General features: G+C 43.5%; 1 protein-coding gene across 1 annotated transcript; it reads left to right on the top strand.

Annotated features, from left to right (window-relative positions):
* CRKL (CRK like proto-oncogene, adaptor protein) lies at positions 1–12020 on the top strand. Its single transcript, XM_054392518.1, has 3 exons — positions 1–348; positions 3817–4276; positions 11595–12020. Exons 1-3 carry the CDS (start codon positions 35–37, stop codon positions 11727–11729), a joined length of 909 nt encoding a protein of 302 aa, XP_054248493.1. The 5' UTR covers positions 1–34; the 3' UTR covers positions 11730–12020.
* Positions 12021–20609: the final 8589 nt, after the last annotated feature.

The raw sequence follows: 20609 nt of genomic DNA, 5'->3' as shown, positions 1-20609 counted from the left end.
TCCCCCCTTCCCTTCCCCTTCCCTGCCCGGAGTCATGTCGTCCGCCGCTCGTTTTGATTCGTCGGACCGCTCCAGCTGGTACGTGGGCCCAGTGTCTCGGGCGGAGGCACAGACGCGGTTGCAGGGGCAGCGGCATGGCATGTTCCTGGTGCGGGACTCGTCCACCTGCCCGGGGGACTACGTGCTCTCGGTGTCCGAGAACTCCCGGGTTTCCCACTACATCATTAATTCCTTGCCTAACCGCCGCTTCAAGATCGGCGACCAGGAGTTTGAGCACCTGCCTGCCCTGTTGGAGTTCTACAAGATCCACTACCTGGACACCACCACCCTCATCGAGCCTGCGCCCAGGTGAGTGCCACCCTCCCATCGCCCCACCCACTGCCATCTTTGCTAGAGGTGGCGTAAGGAGGGGGGGTGCCCTCGTCCAGCCTAGCAGCGCCAGGGTCTTAGCCTTGTATATAGGGCCATCAAGGAAACATTTGGAAATGGCTCTGGTTTGAAGCTGTTTCTGACTAGCGCTCTGGATCTCAGTGACCGCTCCAGGTTGCCCTTGCAGTCAGATCGTCAATTTAATGGATGGGGCTTGTCCATGCGCTGCGTGTAAGCATATGTAAAGGTACCGTGCACATCTGTACCACTGGCTATAATTGCCTCGCAAGAGGGTGTGGTCGTGCTTTGTGTCAGCCTTTTCTTCTGGTATTGTCCTGTTCTAGGATGGTTGGGAATCTGGTTCGTAAGTCTTCTCAATGACTGAAATGCAGCGTCTTGAGTTCTAAGTTTCTGTCTGCCCCTGCATCCATTGCTGATCACAGTAGAACGGGCATTTGTAATTAGACTGCTTCCTGCATTCTAGGACAGCATTCCCCAAACTTCTAGAGTGGCATTTCCAACCTCAAAAATGTAAAACATCTATTTCTCACAGTTCTGTTGTATCTATATTTGCATACTGCATGCACTACACTGAAAAATGCTGTTCTAGGAGGATGGGAAAATGTGACTTGGCCATGAGCTCGTTCTTTGTCTTTTTCCCAACATGGGGCATACCTGCAGCTTGCATCAGTCAACTGCTTATCAAGAACTTTAGAGCGTTTTCCTTTTTTTCTTAATTAAAAAAAAAAGCCTTTCCCAGTATCTCATTTCAGAGCTCCTGGGCTTCCTGGATAGAATGAAGTGAAATAAAACCCGGAAAAGTAGTAACATATTAAAAGGAAAATTCAGACGGGTTCTCTTCTAACTTCTCAGTTTAAAATCTTACTATACTTTGCAGATTAGCAAATTATTAGGGGAAGAAAATATCTGTGAGGTTTGGAGCCAGTTTAACCTTGGTATAGGTCAGTTCTTAATCACTAATTTGTCAAAGGTTGACAATAGCTTGTCAAGTTGGAAAACTGAAGTGGTCAGGTGATGGGAGGGATGTGACAAAGCACTCTGTGTCAAGAACTCCTAAAGTTGCTGGGAAGTCCCCTGGGTACTGGTTGTGCTGTGACTGCAAAGATGGGTAGGTGAGAGAGGGGGAAAAAAAAATTACCATTGCAGGAACACTTAAATGGAGCTGCCCAGTGTTATGTGCATGCTTAAACTTGTGGAGAGTTGGGAGGAAAATAGTCTACACTGGAGCAGTCTTTATGCTTTGTTCTCCTAAGCCTGGATGCTGCTGTGCCTTCCTGGATGTCAAAACTTGTCTCCATCGTTTGTGGCAACGACTGACTTGGCTTTCTCAAAATCCTTTAAACTTGGCTGGTTCCACCGGATCATTTGATATTTGTTAGGAGTCCAACATGTACCATTTTTTTGCACATTTAAGTCTCGCCTTCTTGTCAAGGTTTTGATTTCATGTTGTTCTCTGCACATGCAGACGGCTGGGACCTGGCCTGCTGTGAGCTGACAAGCTTTTATAAAGCCACGCATGGCATTGACTAGGTGGCTTTCCTGAGCATGATTTTTGTTCTAAATTCTTCTAGAAAAATCAGTGAGATGATTGATGGCTTGAAATTGTGTTTGAAGGAAGAAGGAGGATGAGAGGTAGCATTTCCAGATTATTATTAATATATTATTTTTAAATTTTAGTTAAAGGACTGGATAGAAACGGAAAGGAATGTGCTTCAGAGCTGTTACTGTTAGTTCATGTTTCTCTGGCCTTTCCAGGGGAACACTGAACTCAGATGCTTGTGCTTTTGAAGACTGTGGATTGTTTAATTAAAGTACTCTCTGAAGAGGTGACTTTCATGGTAGGATTAAGTAGTTTGTTGTATATAATCATACCACACTTTTAGCTCTTGGGGATGACATTATAAATTCATAAAGCAGTTGAAAACTGACTGGTTTAAGCTATTTGTTTTGTGTCAATAGTGAGCTCTGGCCATCATTAGATGTTCCTGAGCTCTCACTTATGCAGAGTGCTCTCTAAGAGGTTCTCTCTGTCCCCAGCTGCTTTTTTGGCTGCGGCAAGGTGTCTTGAAGTCTGCATCTTTCTGTTTGGGGCTTCAGGCGTACCTTGCAAAAATCGGGGATTTGCTGTCTGTCTCACTTTGCACATGCCAAAAGAGAATGGAAGTAGGCTAATGACATGCATTCCTGCTATCATAGCCTAGATAATAACTACCTGCTCTGGCCTAGATACAGGAAGGCTTCTGACAGCTGCTTTGAATTGCTTTGAAAATTGATGCAGAAAGTAGATTGCAGTGACAGTCTCGTTTGATGAACAATCTTACATATTATCCCAGACAAGAAGTGACTGTATTGGACAGGTGATGAGCATAATAATAAACAGTGATGTGGATAAAAGTCATGCTGTGGTTAATATGGCAGAGGAATATTTCTAGATGATTAGCTTTTATATTTCTTACCCCATCCTTATCAGTGGATAAAGGTATTTTGTATTGTCTTTTATGAAGATGTCACTTTCAGATTGTTAGGTATTTAAAAGCCCAGTAAAGATAAGTACTTTGAAACTAGTAATATTTTTGTTGTTGTAATACAACAACCCTTTGAGAGTTGAAGTTGTAAAAATAAGGTTAGGGAGCTGGATTCCGTGTTACTTTCCTGAAAAGATGGGGAAAAGGTGTCTCCTAGAAACACAGGATCTGCTTCTCTTTTCTTAAAGAAAGTTTTCAGTATAAAAGTGACTGGCTGTCCTCAAAATTCTGCATGTTTGTAGTAGGATTTGGTGAAGAAAGTGCTGTGCTGCTAAGCAGAAAGACACCATTGGACTTGTAGCTATGAGTTAGAAGACTGTTTATCATACCCTCCTCTCTTACTTTTGTTCCCTTTTTCCACTGTGCTTCCCCAAGCATTTGGAGTAATGAATTCTTTGGAAGTAGATGCTGATGTAGATGTGATGAACTGAAGAGGATTATTTAGCTCTCTTAAGAACCCCTCCACCCCATCACCCAAAGAATTTTAGTTTGGTTTTATGTATTGCCTCTCTAAGTCACATAGATAATTTTAGTTTGTTTTTATGTTTCATGACTCTCATAACTTAAACTATGGAATTTATTTTATTCTACCCTAAGATCCTTACAACAATGTAGAGTGGGCGGATGAAGATCTTGCATTTTTTTCTCTGAATTTTCTGCATCCATTATAGGTTTTTATTGAGTTTCTGGGGAAGCTAATTGGGGTATTTAAATAATTACTTGAGAGCTGTAATAAAATTACATTAAATGTCTCAGAGTGCTATCAATCCAATACTTTTATTACAAAGCTGAGTAAGTAATTCTCTTAATTGGTGTTCCTGCCGTAAAGCTGATACTCGGCTTTGTTCCTGGAAATACAAAACAATACCTGTGGCTTAAACCAAATCCCTTTTAAACTTAGGTATCCAAGTCCACCAATGGGATCTGGATCCGCCCCTGCTATGTCCACTGCAGAAGAAAATGTGGAGTATGTTCGGACTCTCTATGACTTCCCTGGCAATGATGCTGAGGATCTTCCATTTAAAAAGGGTGAAATACTGGTAATTGTAGAGAAGCCAGAAGAACAGTGGTGGAGTGCCAGAAACAAGGATGGTCGGATTGGGATGATTCCTGTTCCTTATGTAGAAAAGCTAGTCAGATCTCATGGGAAGCATGGAAACAGGAATTCCAACAGCTATGGTATTCCAGAACCTGCTCATGCTTATGCTCAGCCTCAAACTGCCAACCCCCTTCCCTCAGTATCCAGCACACCTGGAGCAGTGATCAATCCTCTGCCTTCAGCACAGAATGGACCAGTCTATGCCAAAGCTATCCAAAAGAGAGTACCCTGTGCTTATGACAAGACTGCGCTGGCATTAGAGGTAAGGTTTTCCTCTCAAGTCTTACAGCTTGCAATTGGTTTGTAATATAAGAAACTAAAAGTTGTTAGCGGCAAAGGTGGTGTGGAGGACTTCATATGGAGCCTGCTTATCTATGTTGAGGGACTGAAAAGAAGTTAGGTTACGTTCTGAAGGAAGATCTGCAAAAATTGCTTCATCTGTACCACTTCCTTTGAGAAAAGTCACCAAGTTACTTCAGGATCTGTGTTCATCCTCTCTTTTTGGCCTGTTTAACACTGCAAATTTCTTACAAGGGTAGTGGAGTGTATACATCCTGCTGTGAAAGTATGTGCTAGTGAGAGGTTGACATTGCTTCTCCACCTAAACTTGGGGAAGGAAAGAGATGTTTCATTAATCATTGCAGTATTCCAGGTAAGGATTGCTCATAACAGCCTTTCTGATCCTCTACTGTAGTGTGAGATGCACTTGAGTTACTGGTGCTGACAGACTAAATCTGGGCAGAAATTCATCAGAAGTACTTTAGTCCCTTTTGCTTTGGTTTCAAAAGCGGAATTGAGAAACCTTAATACCTAAATAGGGGGTGAGTGGAGTAGATGAAAGGTGTAGTGTAGCCTCTACATGTGTGTTGAATCCTTAAGTTCCTGTGCTTGCCAAGGAATATCTTACTTTATTTTTATTAGGGAGGACTTCAAGACTTTAGAGCTTTATGGTTTAAATGATAAAGAATTCACGTTACAATTCTAGTTTAAGTGGCATAAATGATGGATTGGAAGATGTTTTTAAAGCTATATCCAGCACAGTGAGTTTTGCAAGAGCAACAAAAGTAGCTAGTGGTAGAAAAGGAACAAGTAATGGGAGTGTTTTGTGGAAGAAAGTTAACGGAGTTCTTTCAGGATAATGGTATTTGGCGGTGTTCTGCCTTGGTGTAGGTGTGCTCTGAATCACAGTTTAGCTTGTACAGGTAGAACACCTTGTTAGTGTAATGGTGTAGTGCCTGATAGTGTCATCTCATTTGAACTGATAAAACAATATGAGAACAAAATATCTGTTTGCTGGCTCTAGCTATGTGTGGTCAGCACACAGACAGTACTTAAAAGGAAGAGAATACCATCTGGAGTAAATAAAGCTATTGCGTAGTAATCTGCTCCACTTCCTTTTAAGTGGACGGATGTCATTCTCCTGTTTCAGCTTGAAAATGGGATCAGCTCTCTGCTTGTGAGGCCAGCTTTTCTGTGGCACACTACTGTTTGCATAAGCTGTCAGAAGTTCTTAAGAAAAAAAAAGATGAAGATTCATAGCCTCTTAGAGATAAGTTTAGTTTGTAAGGAAGGGATCATTTAGTTAAAAAAACAAAAACCAAAACCTCTCCCGTAAAAAATGTAACTTGTAAACCAAGTGAATACTGAAAATCTGAAACTAAATCTGCTTGGCTGGGTAATGATTCCCTTTTGAATAATATTTAACATGTGCCAGTTTAAGGGCAGCTTGGACAGTGTTCCTGTAAAGATACCAGTTAATGTGGCATTGACTACAATTTGGACCATGCTGGGTTAAAACAATTCAGCATTCATCTTGATATTAGTGAAGCCACTAACAGCTAAATGTTGAGTTGGTCCTACTGCATTAGATGTTCTACCTTTACTCTCCAAAATAAAAAAATAAATACTAATCTGCTTACAGGCTAAATAAGTTTTAAGTATAGCTACTATCTTAAAGCATACAGTTGGTGTCCATATAGTTAGTAAAGCCTATGATCCATTACATGTATTTCCAAGATTAACACGTACTGCTGTTGAGTTAGTTACCTTGGCAGTTCAGGTTTCATGGTTTTAATGGAGTTCCTCACTACAACTAACAAACTCTACTGCTAGTGTGTGTAGTATTTTCATGGATACAGCATTAAAAAACCCCAACACAAACAACTAAACCACAAAAAATCCAAACCCAACCAATAACCCAGATCTGTTTACTTGAGTGCTTTTAGCCAAAAAAGCAGTTTCCTTCATTCCTTCTGCTCTAGAGGAAGGAATGTGAAAGACAGGGATAGGGTGTCCCTTATTTATTGGTACTAGAGCCCTACATTACAGGGTGTAGCGTACTCTTTTAAACTAGCATGCTCTAATCAGCACATGATGCAGTAGACAAGACCTTGTATCAGCTTATCTCTTGGTAGTTGAGTATTTCTTGTTCAGATCCAAAGTAGTTGATTAATCACTAACCTCTACACAACAATGTTCTTTGTGTCACTAATGATGATAATTCCCTTAAAAATTAGTGAACTGTTCGGAGGTTGATTCAGGATGTGAACAACAAATTCCAAATTCACTTATGAAATGGAATGAAATAGTGTGAAGAGCCAGAAAATGAGAGCCAGCAGCAGTCACTAGTCTTAGATCTGCCATGTGTTTAAAAAATGGTTCTTAGACCATTTTGGTGGCCTAGAGTTCATCTCCAGACTTAACCTGACAGTGTTATGGAATCTGAAGCGTTTAATTTTTATTTTTTTCTTTTTTAAACAAGAGTTTCCCTGTATTTTTATAGCAAAGTTTTTGTACTGATGATGGTTTTTTCTCCTAGACCTATGCCAGCATTGTAGTACGAAGTAGTTTACCTGTTTGTGATAAACATACCCAGGTATATTTTCTAGTACAGAGTTAATCTGTCACTGAAATGTTTTGGTGAAATAAATACCTATTCACCATAATTATATAACTGACTTACAGTATTTCTCTTGAGCTCCTTACAATTAGGTTACAGTTAACTTTTTCCCTCTTCAAAGGAAAGTTGACACAAGTAGGCCAAAATGTGCTAGTAGTAGAACTTTCTTAATTAGGAAATTAGGCTACTTCTTTCACAAGACGACAAGGTACTGCTGTGTTAAACATGCCAATGCATCTAACCCACTAGGTCTAGACTGTAAGCAGAACGTTGAGGCTATGTTTGTGAAGTGTTGGTTGGGAAGCTTTAATTCTGGTAACTATTGAATTGAAAGTGACGTGGGCAGCAGGAGTCCTGTGTCTGTGCTGAAATACACCACTTTTTCAGTATGCTGCCTTTGAAAATATAACTGACAGCTCCTTGAAAATTTTTCCAGTCAAAGTTATTGATGGAATGTTCCCATCATGCTGAGTGCCTCAAAATTTAATAGAGGTTCACCCTCAGAACTCTTTGCAGTCTGTTTTCAGATGAAACTGAAAGCAGCGTGGATAACCTAGATGATCCTCTGTGCTACAGTGAGGTTTAGCATGGCTCATGAATCTGAGCTTTCCAAATTCTGCACAATCATGACAGTTGGATTCATCAGGAGGAGACTGGCTACCATCATTGAGTGAAAACCAGCACTTTATCAGTGGTGGTGCAGCCCCAGCTCTGGCAGTTGTCCTAACTACATTCAAAACGCAAACTTACATTCATTTCACTGTGTTTCTAGATGAGGCTAGATTAATTGCATCTAGGGCTTCAACATTTCTGTGCTGCCCTTTCACCTGCATTCATGTCTCAAGAATGGTTGAAGGTCTTTCCTCTGAACTACTTGATTCTCTGGTTTGGGCATCAACCAGACTTTATTCTTCAGGCACACAGCATCAGAAGTGAAGGATAATTAAGCTGTGCTTTCCTTGGCTTCTTGACTCTTCCAGTATATAAAGCATCAGCTGCTTCACTGTCACTGTCCTGTTTGTAGCACAACTGAGCTCTGCCTCTTTTGTGGCTCAGCTTTATACCTTTTGGGGACAGTGGGATGTCAAGTAATTTCTTTGTGCTGAGCTTGTTCATTCTTCCTCAGAACAGGCAATTGTTTTGGTACTACTGCTACTGTTACCAAAGAAGGTGAATTGTGACACTAATTAGGATAATGTCTGAGATTTAAATTTGAGAGAGCAGTATGTTTTCTATAGCTATCAATCCAGTGACTGAGCTGAAATGATGATAGAGTTCTAATCCGTTTTTATCTCCTTAAGCTTACATAACAGAACTCAATCAGCCATAGAACTATTAACATAAAACTATCGGAATATCTGTAGAATACGCTGAATTGGTTGATTGTGTGACTAAAATGGCATGCAGGAAACCTTTTACAGTGTATGACTCAGCTTCAAATGCCAGACAGGTATGGAAGAGTCTAGAGTGAATGAAGTAACCCTTTTCTGACGGGCATGTTCCACAGCTTGTTTCCCTGGGGCTTTGAATTCATGCTGTAACAAGGATATAATGAAAGGATGCTATCTAAATACATTTTGATTTTTATCATTTGGGTGGAACCAAATGGCTGCATTTCAGAAGTATTACTCATTTCAGCAGTTGATACTTCCATCCAGTGGTGCTGGCATGCATGTGAAATGACTTACCCGAGAGATGCTGAGACTGAGGAAGCATTATCCTAATTTATAGATAAGGGCTGTGAGCTGTCCAGAGTCATACCGGAAGTTTGAGGCAGAGATGAGAATAGAAGCAGGTCTCCTGACTCTGTCCTGTGCCCAATCATAAGACAATCCTTCTCACTGGCTTAAAGCATTCTCAAGAAAATACCACATTAAACAATGTTAGTGGGAGATCACACCCCAGCTGACCGTGTTTAAGAAGCAATTAGCAAATACTGTCTTTAGTTAATTCTTTGGGGAAGAATACATAGAAGGATTACTTGACTGGATTCTTCTAGGCATTGTTGAAGTGGAGGTCTTCAACACAAGATCCAGGAATTATTCCATCATGACATCGGGATTCCTTTGCCAAAAACCTTGTCTCAACTTGCTGTTTCATTTAATCTGGGAGGAATTGCCTTTTTTTTTTTCTTTTTTTTAATAGTGTAAGAGGCTATTCAGAAGCTTTCCTTAAAAGAAAATCCACTCATAAAAATATATAGTAAATCAATTCACTGTTCCTGTCATTCTTGAGTACATTCTTGGGTGGCTTTTGTCAGCCAGTACTCCTAATGGCAGGTACTGACATGTAGCAACTTTACCCACCCAGCACTCTGAAGAACATTTTACATTGTTATCTCCAGGCTGATTGTTGCCAACAATAGAATTAGATTGTAAATATTTTGTTTTACTTAACTGAAGCAAGACTTCCAGACCTATCCATCTTGTAGAACCCATTCAGAATCAAATTGAAGGGTATCTTTTTCTAGCGCTTCAAAATGAATAATGGATTGATCTCTACAGCATGTGAGGAGAATTAAATTGTCACACTCAGAAAATGCAAGTCCACGTCTTTGATCCAGTGTACTACAGATTTTTTTTTTTCTTCCATGAATAAAATACAAAGTGTTTGAGAGTGGGTTGGCTTTACAGTGTGGTGCCAATGCAGTTTCTTACAAGGTTTTAACTGTTGTCATGTGGGCCGCATCATCTTGAATTTGAGTTTAAAACGTGGAACTTGGATCGGCCTTCAAGGGTTATTTAAATTTAGCAGTGTAACACTGAGTATTTATAGATGTTATCAGCCTTTTCCTAAGAGGCATTTGCAAGGTTCCTGTTTAGGTCATCTTATTACTATTTAAAGCTTTCTCTAACCTTTTTCTTCAGTGAAAGTCTGACAAATTGTGCTTTTTAGCAAATACACATAAGCATGCTGCAGTAGTCTGTGAAGAGATGAAAAGCAGTCAGATTCATGCTATATGTTTGTGCTAACTATCAGTGTATAACTACTTAGTACTAGATGCTGGCTTCATGTTTGAATTTAGGAACAGCACAAGTAGACATGTCCATCTAAGAAAGTAAGATGGTCTCAGTTATATCCCAAGAACTTGTGGGAGTTGAGAGGGTTTTCTCTCTTAAAAGCACAAGATTACAATTGTTACAGGTGTGAGAGTCTTGAATTTGATTGAGGGACAGATAGGACATGGACAACCCTGTAAGTAACAGAGAAAAAGTAGGGGGAGGAGAAACACATTTTGCTTAAATGTCTAATTGCATTGTAATATGCAACATAAAGCTTAAATTTCTAAAAAGAGTTCAAGAAATTTTATTTCAATAGATACCACAGTTGGAGAAATGTTATTTTGAGAGCTATGACTGACAAGGACTTTATTATAGTATTTTAAACTTTGTTTAAGGGTTCTAGCTTCTGATCTCCAAAAAGTGTCTATTAGAGTAATAGTAACTGGTTTAAACAGATTTCAGGTCACCTAGTGACACGCTCACTGTTTTGTAAACTCAGTGTTTCTTTCTTTAAGGGAAAATATAGCAGATCTTACCTGCAAAGTTCCAGTCTAAGGCCCTTGGCCAAGGTCCTTAAACTGTTTGCATCAGTTCTAAATTGTAATGCTATTTAGATAATGTAGACAGATTTTGATACAGTATGTGTAACAACTACAATCTAGATTCTCCTTAAATAAGATCAAAGCTAATTAGCTCTGGATTTCACTGAAGTAGCTTGGGTAAGCTGAAGTTCAACTACAGAAAGCTTGGACCTAGTTTAGGGAAGAAACTTTGCACTGTTTGCCGCTGGTCATAGGGTGATTCTACTTTTTGTGAAATTGGTTATTAGCTGCTAATGTCACTTTTCTAATATTTACCATAATTACCCCAGAGTAAATGAAGTAAACAGGAAAGGAAGTGCAAAATTAGAGAGCTGCTAAAACAAACCACATGTTCAGCTGCTCTGAAGCACCAAAGGGTTTAGAAAAGATGTTTAGCCAGTCTGAGATGTGACTTGTCACATTGGATATTTTGCTTTGTAAATGAACCTTAATCCAAATTCAATTCAGGAGTTGAACAATAAGAATATAACTTAAAAGAATATAACTGAATCTGCACATCTAATACTTTTTTTAAAGGCTGAGATTGCTTTTGCCTGCCCTGGAAGTGTATTATTACTGTAGAAACTATAGAGGCTTCTTAGAGTGTGGTAATTGAAACTAGAATTGCAAGTAACGTTTAGGGGTTTGTCTGTAAAATTCTCTCTTTGAAAAACTAAATTTCCTCTGAAATAAACCAGCTGGTGCTAAAACCGGTAGGAATTCTGTGCCCTTTGTATCTTATTACTGCTGGTAGCTTCAGTAATGGTAATTTATATCTAAGCTAAATATATTGCCACGTGAAGTTGTAATCTTTGCTATAGGAAAAGGTGTAGTTGAGCCATTTGCCTGAATATGTAAGTATACATTTATTTAAGAGCCTGTAAAAGAGTGCAGAGAGCATTAGCATGTCTGGCAGCAAAATGTTGGGCTTCTACTTGAGTAAAAGTAACTTTTCACTTGAGCCTTAACTAAGAGGAGGGTGGGTTGGTTTCTTTTTCCCTTATAGTGGGCTTGTATTTGTTGTTTCTCTTCATTTGATTTGTACCAGAGGTGAGATTTTCCTGTGTGATAACAACTTCTTCTTTTTCAATTATGCAGGTTGGAGATGTTGTGAAGGTGACAAGGATGAATATAAATGGGCAGTGGGAAGGAGAAGTAAACGGTCGGAAAGGGCTCTTCCCGTTCACACATGTCAAAATATTTGACCCTCAAAACCCAGATGAGAACGAATGATTCCCTCTGTCCGATTTACACTGCTGCTTCATTTTCCTGGCTATCATTAGCATTGTTTGAGGTGGGATGATGACTTAATGGCACATTGCTAGCATTGCCCATTTGCCAGCTTGCTGCAGTTTGACGGTTCTTTTAATATACATTTGGAATACATACAACTGAAGTCACTGCCTGACCTTCATACCATAGTTGTGTCATCCAGAATTTAGTTTCACTTTTAAACTATTGAGCCTTAAGCTGGAGAAGACTGAAACAGTGTATAGCAAAGAAGTATGGGAAGAAAACCTTTTCTGTTGAGACTTCCATGGACTTTTTCTGGCTTGCTCAGTAGGAAGAGCCCTAAGCTTAGATCAAACATGCAACTTGTGCATTACTGTCCAAGAAAAAGCAACAACAAAAATGCAATTTTAGGACTGAAGAAGACTTAGTTTTAAGAGAACCTGTCCTGAGGTAGTACATTTTAAATGATGGTCTCTTTAAAGGACAATAATGGAAGCTTATGTATTCTAAGCAGTTATAGTAGAAGCTGCTTTTCTCTGTTAACTCTTAAGCTTGTTGTTGACCTTCCTTGAAACAGTGTGTGTTAAATACAAATAGCCATTGACTGAGCTGCATTGAAGCTGAGGCATTTATTTATGAGGAAACTTAGGAGGGGTTGATACTTGTAATCTGTTTTTGACATGCTTAACACATTTCTGTTGATTTTTTGCAAGCACTAACTGTAGAAAGTGAGCTTTAAAGGGAAACACTTTGGCCTGGTCTACATCCAGCTCTTCTGCAGTGCTGAAGTGTAGTTTTGCTAGCATATAGAAGTGCTTGTCACCAGGCTGTTACTTGGTAGATAGATTGAGCAGATTGCTATGATGTGGAGAGGGAGGAAAGGAGCAGAACAGAACTTCATAAGTACCAATAGAATCCTACTCTTATTTAAACACACACCTCTTATACCCATTTCTCTGTAGGCTCCCTTCTCTCTCCAAAGTTTCCTAGCTATGCCAGCTCCAGCTTGCTGAAAGCTCCTTTTCAAACACAGTATCTTCATTCTAGTGTGTCTCCATGTTGCTGTGCTTCTTTTCCAGAGCTACTTTCATCTTCCTTCTTTCCTCCTCCTTTTTCTTTTCTTGCATCCCAAGTCCTCTGCATGCTGCCACCTCTTTTTTTTTTTTTTTTTAACCCCATCTAAATGAGTTGGCTCTGGCTTATAAATGGCCCAGATCCCTTCCCATCTCAGGATTCTCTAGAAAACGGTTAATTGGAGTCAGCTGCCTGGGTTTCCTCACAGGATAAATTAATGCTCAGGCTGGAGGAGGCCACAAAGGTGTCTAATATCTGTAGAGCTTCTTTCCCTTGTTCCTACATAAGCTATATTGCTGTAATTGTACTTACAGTGGGGAACTGTATGGCTGCAGCTAAACGAATCCAGCTCCTGCCTTGCAGGCTGAGTTCTGAGCCTGTGTACAGGGTATGAAAGCTCCCGCGCAGCGGGATCCTGTGCCGCTGTCTTCTGTACCTGTGTTTTGTAGGTGAACTGGAATGCTCTTTTTACAATAATGGGAATGCTGAATTAACAGAATGCCTGTCTGCAAGGACTACAGCTACAAAACCTCCTGCTTCAGACAGCCCACTTAAAGAAAAATGTCAATTGTAGCAAACTGAGAAACATCAGACACCTGCAGGATCTCACCAGGTCCTATGAGTGTCAAATGCTACAAGTTGTTGTCTTAAGTGCCAGCATGTTCTCTTGTTGATTTGTGTTGTGTGATCCCAATAAAAGCACGTTGTTCTTAGCTTATGTGAAAGTGCCATGAGATCCTTCACGGAGGGCACTGAAGAAATGCAGAAATGGCTTTTCCAAGGAGACATTCGAGTGCTGGGGTTTCAAAGAAGTCTCTCTGTTCATCTATAGCTTTTTTCTGTAGTATTGATCAAGTGGCTGACAGTCTAGAATTCTGTTCTTGTAGAGCATTTTACTACCAAATTAACTGTGAAGTAGAGTAGCATTGACTGAAGTGTTTGGTGCTGTAAGAGTAATTCTTGACAATAGGCATTGACATTTTGTCTTGCAAAGAAAAGCTATGCAGCTCTCTTAACTAAAGAAGGTCATGCTTTTTTTTTTCTCCTGTGCCCCAGCTGTACCCTCAAGTTTACTACATAGATTGTACTACTGAAAGTCATCTTCTGAAACCAGAAACTGCACTAAACTCAGTCTGCTGCAGAGAACTCTTAGTTCAGACCTGACCTAGTTACAGGCAGCTCTTCAGAAGACTGACTGTAGAATTCTTCCTTTGCATGGTAAATGAATACTGTGAGATTTGAGATCCTGAACAACACAACTTTTGACCTGGATTTAATTTTTTTTTTCTTACTGATATCAATGTCTTGACTCATGCCCTCATTCATTAAGGTATAAACTTTAAACATAAGCATCGGTTTGTGTTCAATTATGTTCTGAAACTGCAGAAAAGCAAAATCTTTTACCTTGAAAACTATGCAAAATTTGTGTGTAGTGGCATCTGATGCAAAGATAAGAATTCTGACATTTCTGTGAACCTGGTTTTAGGCCATGGATGAGCAGTGCTCCTCTGAGTAGCAGTGGTGTGTGGTTCGGGTATGTTCAATGTGGTTGAAATGTAGCATCCTGACCAGCCCAGGCTGATTGTAACCTTGCTGCAAATCGTTGTCTTTGCTATTTTACTATGAGACAAGTATTTTCCTATAAAGACTGCCTTTGCTCAGTTTGTGTTTCTCTTTGAAGGACTCTGGGTTCTCAGTCTCTTGTTGCTTGCTCGCTCGTGTGCTGTGTGGTTGCTCTCTGAAGCCTCTTCAAGCCAAGTGCTCCCCCGTCGGTGTAAATGCTGGGGCGTGTGAGGTGTGCTTATCATGCACCATTAAAGCTGTTCTTGCTGTTCAACCAGGAGCTGGTTTCATTACCTGGTGCCATGACAGGGTTGCTGTTGAAACTTCCTCCAGTTGTCTGCATGTGTGTACAGATATGGAAGCCTCTGACCGGTCTGAAAGGTAGAATGAAAATTGCTCTAATCAGTGTCTATCACTGGATAAGCGCTGATTTAATTAATGAGTGTTTACAAATTGGGAAAGTATAAACAAAAAGGGAATATCCTGTTTGGGTTGGGGCTCTGAGGAGCCTGAGCATTTTTGTTTTATTTTATTTTAAAGGGACAAACAGTGTTCTTTGTGCCATTTCATGTGCCTGTGAAGTAATTTTTTTTATATTGTATTAACATCTTGGGAACGACTGGGCTGCCTTTGTTTTCTAGTCAGATTTTCAAGCATTTTCCTCAATAGCTGCATTTGGAAAGTGAGACCTGCCTAAAAGACTGTCTTTTGGGACCAGTGAAAGCATTCTTACATAGCTGTCTTTTTTTTGTTGTTGTTTACTTGTGTTAAAAGTGTGTTTTGGGACAAAGATCCCAATGACTGCAGAGGGAAAGGTGGCCTTGTATTCGAGACAGTCTTCACTGTGTAAACTTTCAGACACGCTCTGTAATTTAAAGACCATGATGTCTTCAGGCAATAATAAGTGTAAGCTTTTAAAGTTTATTTTGGGGATCATAGCTTGGTTTATTTTTTTGTGCTACAAGATTAACAGTATTAAATGAATTATATTCTTAGAATACATGGAGTGTCTTTTCTTAAGATTAGTGCCTTTTTAATTTCTTACTCCACTGATTTCATAGAACTGGTCCCAACATCAAGCCACTGTTGGTTTTTGGTTTTGTTTTTTTTTTTTTTTCCCCCAATGCCCTGTTTGTACAGTCTAAATAAAACTTGCCTCAACTTACAGTATTATTTTTGTTGTCTTTAGTCTGAAAACATTGACAATATTAACAGAGTATTTAAATCCTTGCTCTGTTTTGAGGGTGCAGGGGAGTGCCAACTGCAGCCTTCCAGAATCAAAAGGAAGAATTAAGCAGGAGCAAGTGCTGTTGCCAGGCTGAATGATGCTCTCCTGTGTCATCCTTGTGCCTCTTCTCAGACTATTCTGCTGTGCTCTGGTGGTTCACCTGAAAAAGGTGCATCTCTGGTGATCCAGGTTATCACTGGTGTCTCCACCCTCACACCTGGGTGTTCTTCCTGTCACTGTGTCGAATGCTGCTCTCTTGCCAAGGCTTTTGCAGGTCTCTGTAGAAACCATGACCTTCTCTTACTGTGATCCCCATGTCTGTGCTTCTCAGAGTGACTGGTTTATGTGGACAGTTTGAGTTTAGCTTAGTCTTGAGTGAGTAAGGAGGAACCTGGAGAGGGGAAGGGCTGGCTTGCAAGGTGTCAGCATCAGAAAGATGGGCTTTGGCAAGTCAAAAGCAGGAGGTCGTCCTCTGCCTCTTTACAGTCAATCCAGATCAAGAATAGCACTAACTAGGACTTTATTTTAATTTTTTTAGTATTTGGGATTACTGAGTGAAATCATAAACAACGTGTTGAGATGATCTTAGGTAGGAGAAAAACGTGAGAGGAATGTCAGACACTCAACTGCTGCAAAGGAGAGCTCTGCAAAGCTTGCATTGTTTCCCTGGGCTCTGTAGGTATGTTCAGCTGGTGTTTGTCTTCTCTGGAGTACAGATGTCCATGTGATGTTAATAAACATTCATAGCCAACTCTGCAGAGTGTCTTATCATCATCTGTTCCATTTCACAGCAGACCAGTTTCAAACACACAAGCAAGAACAGGTAAGGTGCATGCAGTAGAACTGATTGTCAATCCCATTTCAAACTACTCCAGGTGCTTTTGGCTCTTGAGAGGTGGAACTGCCCACCCATTGCTGCAGCTGCTTCTGGTGCCACCTTCAGTAGCCCCTGCTTTACTATCTGCATAATAAAACCAAGAGTCCCCTGCTCTACCAGCCATCTACAAGCTGAGTTCCAGCCATAGGTGCTTCAGCAGCAGCACTCTTCCTGCCTGGGGTGGGACTGTGCAGTGCACATCAGCTGCACTGCTAACGCAGGCTGAGGGCCTGAGCCAGGGGCCTGCCCTGGGCTTTGTTCTGCTTTGACACTGAACTGCAGCATCCTCACACAATTGCATTAGCCAGTGGGAGGTGAAGCCAGTTCATAGCCAAGGACTGGAGGGAGTTTCAAATACTTGTGGTCTATACTCCAGAACCTTATTTTTGCCTCATAATCCATCAGCTGCAGGGGACGGGGAGGTGTCTGTGTCCCGAGCAGTGCACACCCTCCCTCCCCTGTAACTGCCCTCTTACCCTCCCTCTGCCCAGCCCTGGTGTCCCAGGGAATTTTCCCCCCCAGGGGACCACTGCACTGACTGCAGAGATGGCTCACCTTAGAGCAGCTGTAGTGGTTCTGTCCCTTCTGCCTGGTTTTTAGAGAGCAGATCAGCTGCTCCTGTAGCAGCTGTTGAACCACAAGCCCCAGCTCAGCATGGTAAGGTAGAGCAGTTCCAGTTTCAGGTTACCTTAATATCCTAAGCTGCAAACTGGCAGCTACTGCACAAACAGCTGAGCCCTCCTGCAGCAGGCCTGGGGTCCAAGAGGGACATGCAGGCCACAGGGACAGAAACTCACAGCTGTTGCAAAAGTGAGCCTCCTGCCCTGAAATCTGAGGCCTAGGAGCCTGCCTGCAGCCAAAGCTGCACCAGTTATTGAGAGTGGGTGACAGAGTGTGGTGTGCCCACACTGAGGGAGGTCATCAGCACACGGCTCCAGCTGTGCCTCCCTGCACAGGAGCAGTCTGGGAAGCCAGTGCTCACCGTTGTGTCTTGGACCCATCTCCACTGTGTGGAGGCTCCTGCTGCAGCCAGGCACAGCCCTTGGGAGCTAAAAGCTGAGCCACTGCCGCTGCTCCCTGGGGTTTATGGCTCACAGCAGGGAGGACCCCAGAAGCCCCTCATGTGCTAGACACAGGCTTACCTGTGGAAGATGCAAGCCACGCAGGCGTCTGAGACAGGCAGGGGGAACGAGAGGCAGGAGGCCCTCGGGCAGCACTCGCCTCAGATAACCTCCCCAGCACCTGCTCGCTTCCTTCCAGGCAGTTTGTAACCAGACCCCTCCCTGCACCAGGGCTTAGCCTGACCCGCCGCTGGCGCAGCAGACAATCGGGATCAGAGCTAAATCTGGGGTGTCCACAGGGAACTGGCTCCTGCTTTGTACGTCCTGGCTGGTCCAGCATGGGCAGCTGAAAGCGCTGAAATAGCCTTCCCTCAAAACCCTGCATTTGGTCCAGAAACAGGATAGCAAGCGTGGCCCCTGGAGCCAGATAGCAGCCCTGCACTGTGCTTCTGCACTGCCTAACCAGCCCTGCCCACACCCTGGGGCAAGAGAAGCTCTGGCTCGTGTGTCAGAGGGCAGCAGGGGAGAAAGGCCATGCTGGGTGCACTGCTGTACCTTCCCCTGGCTGCCCCTGCACTGAGCTGACACTGACCCGGGGCTAGCCCTGAGTCAGAGGAGAGGTCAGAAGGGGCTGACATCAGTGACCAACAGAAGCTGGGGTGAGACTCTTGGCTCTCAGCCCCTGACCATTTGGCAGCCAAGCCCAGTGACGTGACCCCAAGAATGTTCTTGAGAGACTGCAGCCGGGTCTCAGAGCATGCTGCCACTCTCCTTGGCATTAAAAACAAAACTCAAACCTGCCCAGCTCTCGTTACTGTAAAGTAAGAGCCCCTCAGGCCCCTCTGATCCCATAGGCTTTTAATGTATTCTACGTTACGTTGCTAATCTGCTCTGGATTATGAGGTAGGTAGCTCAGGAAACTCTCACTGGGACTTCCACACACTGAATCCATTTCTGCAGTCTTGGGCTGGCTCTTTTTTTGCCCTCATCTTGGGCTCAGTGATCTTATTAAGCCACTGACCTTGGAGAGGAACAGCTTTTCTCTTTCCAGGTATGGCAGCTGGTGAGCTGGCTCCGAGGCTGCAGATGACCAACACACAGGCTGCTGGGCTGGCTTCCTGCTGAGCACCCAGCCAAAGGCACTGCAGGGCACAAAGGCAATGGAGTTCCTCAGCTATGGGCTGCTCAGGGTGGAAGAGAGCCAAACCCCTCAGAGATCAGCTACCCCCCACTGCCTGCAACAGCCCTGGCTACTCAGCACCTTGAGAAGTGGAGCTGCAGAGAATGTCCCTGCACCTGGGCCTGGGGAAGGCTGAAATGCAAAGGCTAAAACTGGCTTTGATCTGGGATTCTGCTGAACAGGCTCACACAGGTCTGACCAACACACAGAGGGGAGCAGTACCGCTGTAGCTCTCTGGCCCAAACCATCCCAATTAGCAGGATGTAGCCCAATAATAACAGAAGGACTCCTTCAGCACTGGTAGCTCCTGCCTGTGTGAGGCTGAGGGACTTACCTGCTGTCCCTAGTGACCATCTGATCCAGGCAGAGGTAGGTGAGAGGACTCTCCAAGCAGTGGGGCAAGCTGCTGAGTTTCTAGCCAGTGTTTGGTGCTATGCAGCAGTGGGAGCCCACAGCCCTCCACACCTCTGTTTGTTGCATCAATGCTGGTCTAAATTTAAACATCAAACCCAAGACAGACATGTTGGAGAAGAATCTGGGAGCAGAAAGTGTGCACAGCCCTTGACAGGGCAGTAAAGATGTAGGACTTCCATCTGCCAAGTGTGCAGGGCTCAGCCTCCCTCCCAGCAGTGCCCTGGTTTCAGCCACACATTGCAGTCCCACGGCCCAGTGGCAGTGCAGCACTGAAACAGCTACGGAAAAGGGAGGGGAGTGAAGGGAGGAGAAGGTGCACCTGGGGAAGGACAAACTGAACACCCTCCCTGCTGCCAAATACTCCGTGGGCTTTGTAGCCATTACCCAAAATAGAGCCACAGTCTGTGTGCCTCCTCCAGGAACCAGTCCCTGCTGGGCGCACATCAGCAGTACAGGGAGCTGCTGACACCGCACTCTGCTGTACCTGGCTCCCTCCCCTCGGGCCCAACCATTCCAGCTGTCTGCTGATGCTTGCCACAGCCTGGAACCTGACACAAGGCTTGACCCAGCAGGGAATATGGGCAAGGTTTGGGCTTTGGGAAAGATCCTGCATTAGCATTGGGGTGCGAGTCAGAAAGTCACCACCCATGGCTGTCATCTAATGTCCAAGACACCTTGACACAAAAAGTCCTATTCAATCCAGCCCCAGCCCCTCTGTCCCTTCCCTCTGGGATTGGCCATGCTGCCCCAGGAGCCCTTTTGCCAGTGCAGACACTTCCTCCCCAGGGAGAGCAGCTTGTCCTGGGTAACCACCTCCTCCTTCCCTTCTTTTACTGCCAGGGCTGCTTCAGCCCCAACTTGCCCTAGACTCAGCCTCTGCCAGCACCTGAACAAGATCAGTCATGCAATCCCCTCGCTCCAGACACGCAGCAACACAGGAGTGCTGCCCCTTCTGCACTGCAATCACATGCAGCAGCATGGCTGCTGTCCTGGGCTTCTCCTTCATCTCTAGCACCTTGGGACGCCCTCGCTGAGGCTCCCTGAGGTCTGCAGCAAACCCAACGCAGGCTGCTCCGGCTCTGCCCCAGCGGTCCCCTCGCAGGTCATAGGCAGTCACTGGGTGGCACTGTGCCCCTGCCTGTGCAGCCACCCAGCTCCATCCTCCTTCCTCCTCCTCCTTTAGAACCCCCACCTGGAGAAGGAGACCAAGGCTTTCCTCACCAAAGCTCAGCTGTGGTGGGAAGGAGCAGGTGCCCAGGGACCCCAGGAGCCCACAGGGAGAGGAAGGACTCCCTGGCTCCCAAAGCCGGGCTGCTGCCTCCCTGCCAGGCTCTCCTTCCCACCACGGTTACATTTTCATTACCATGGCAAAAGGAGATCGACTACAGCTTCCCAGCGGCCCCTCCATAAAACTAATAGGCCAGGCAATTGGGACAGCCCTGTGAAGTGCTTTATAGTCTGGAGTCAGGAGTTGCTGCTGCAG

Source organism: Indicator indicator, chromosome 26 (genome assembly GCF_027791375.1).
Source record: "Indicator indicator isolate 239-I01 chromosome 26, UM_Iind_1.1, whole genome shotgun sequence".
Lineage (NCBI taxonomy): Eukaryota > Metazoa > Chordata > Aves > Piciformes > Indicatoridae > Indicator > Indicator indicator.
Note: the sequence above shows the minus strand (reverse complement) of the source record. Positions and strands in the feature narration are given on the sequence as shown.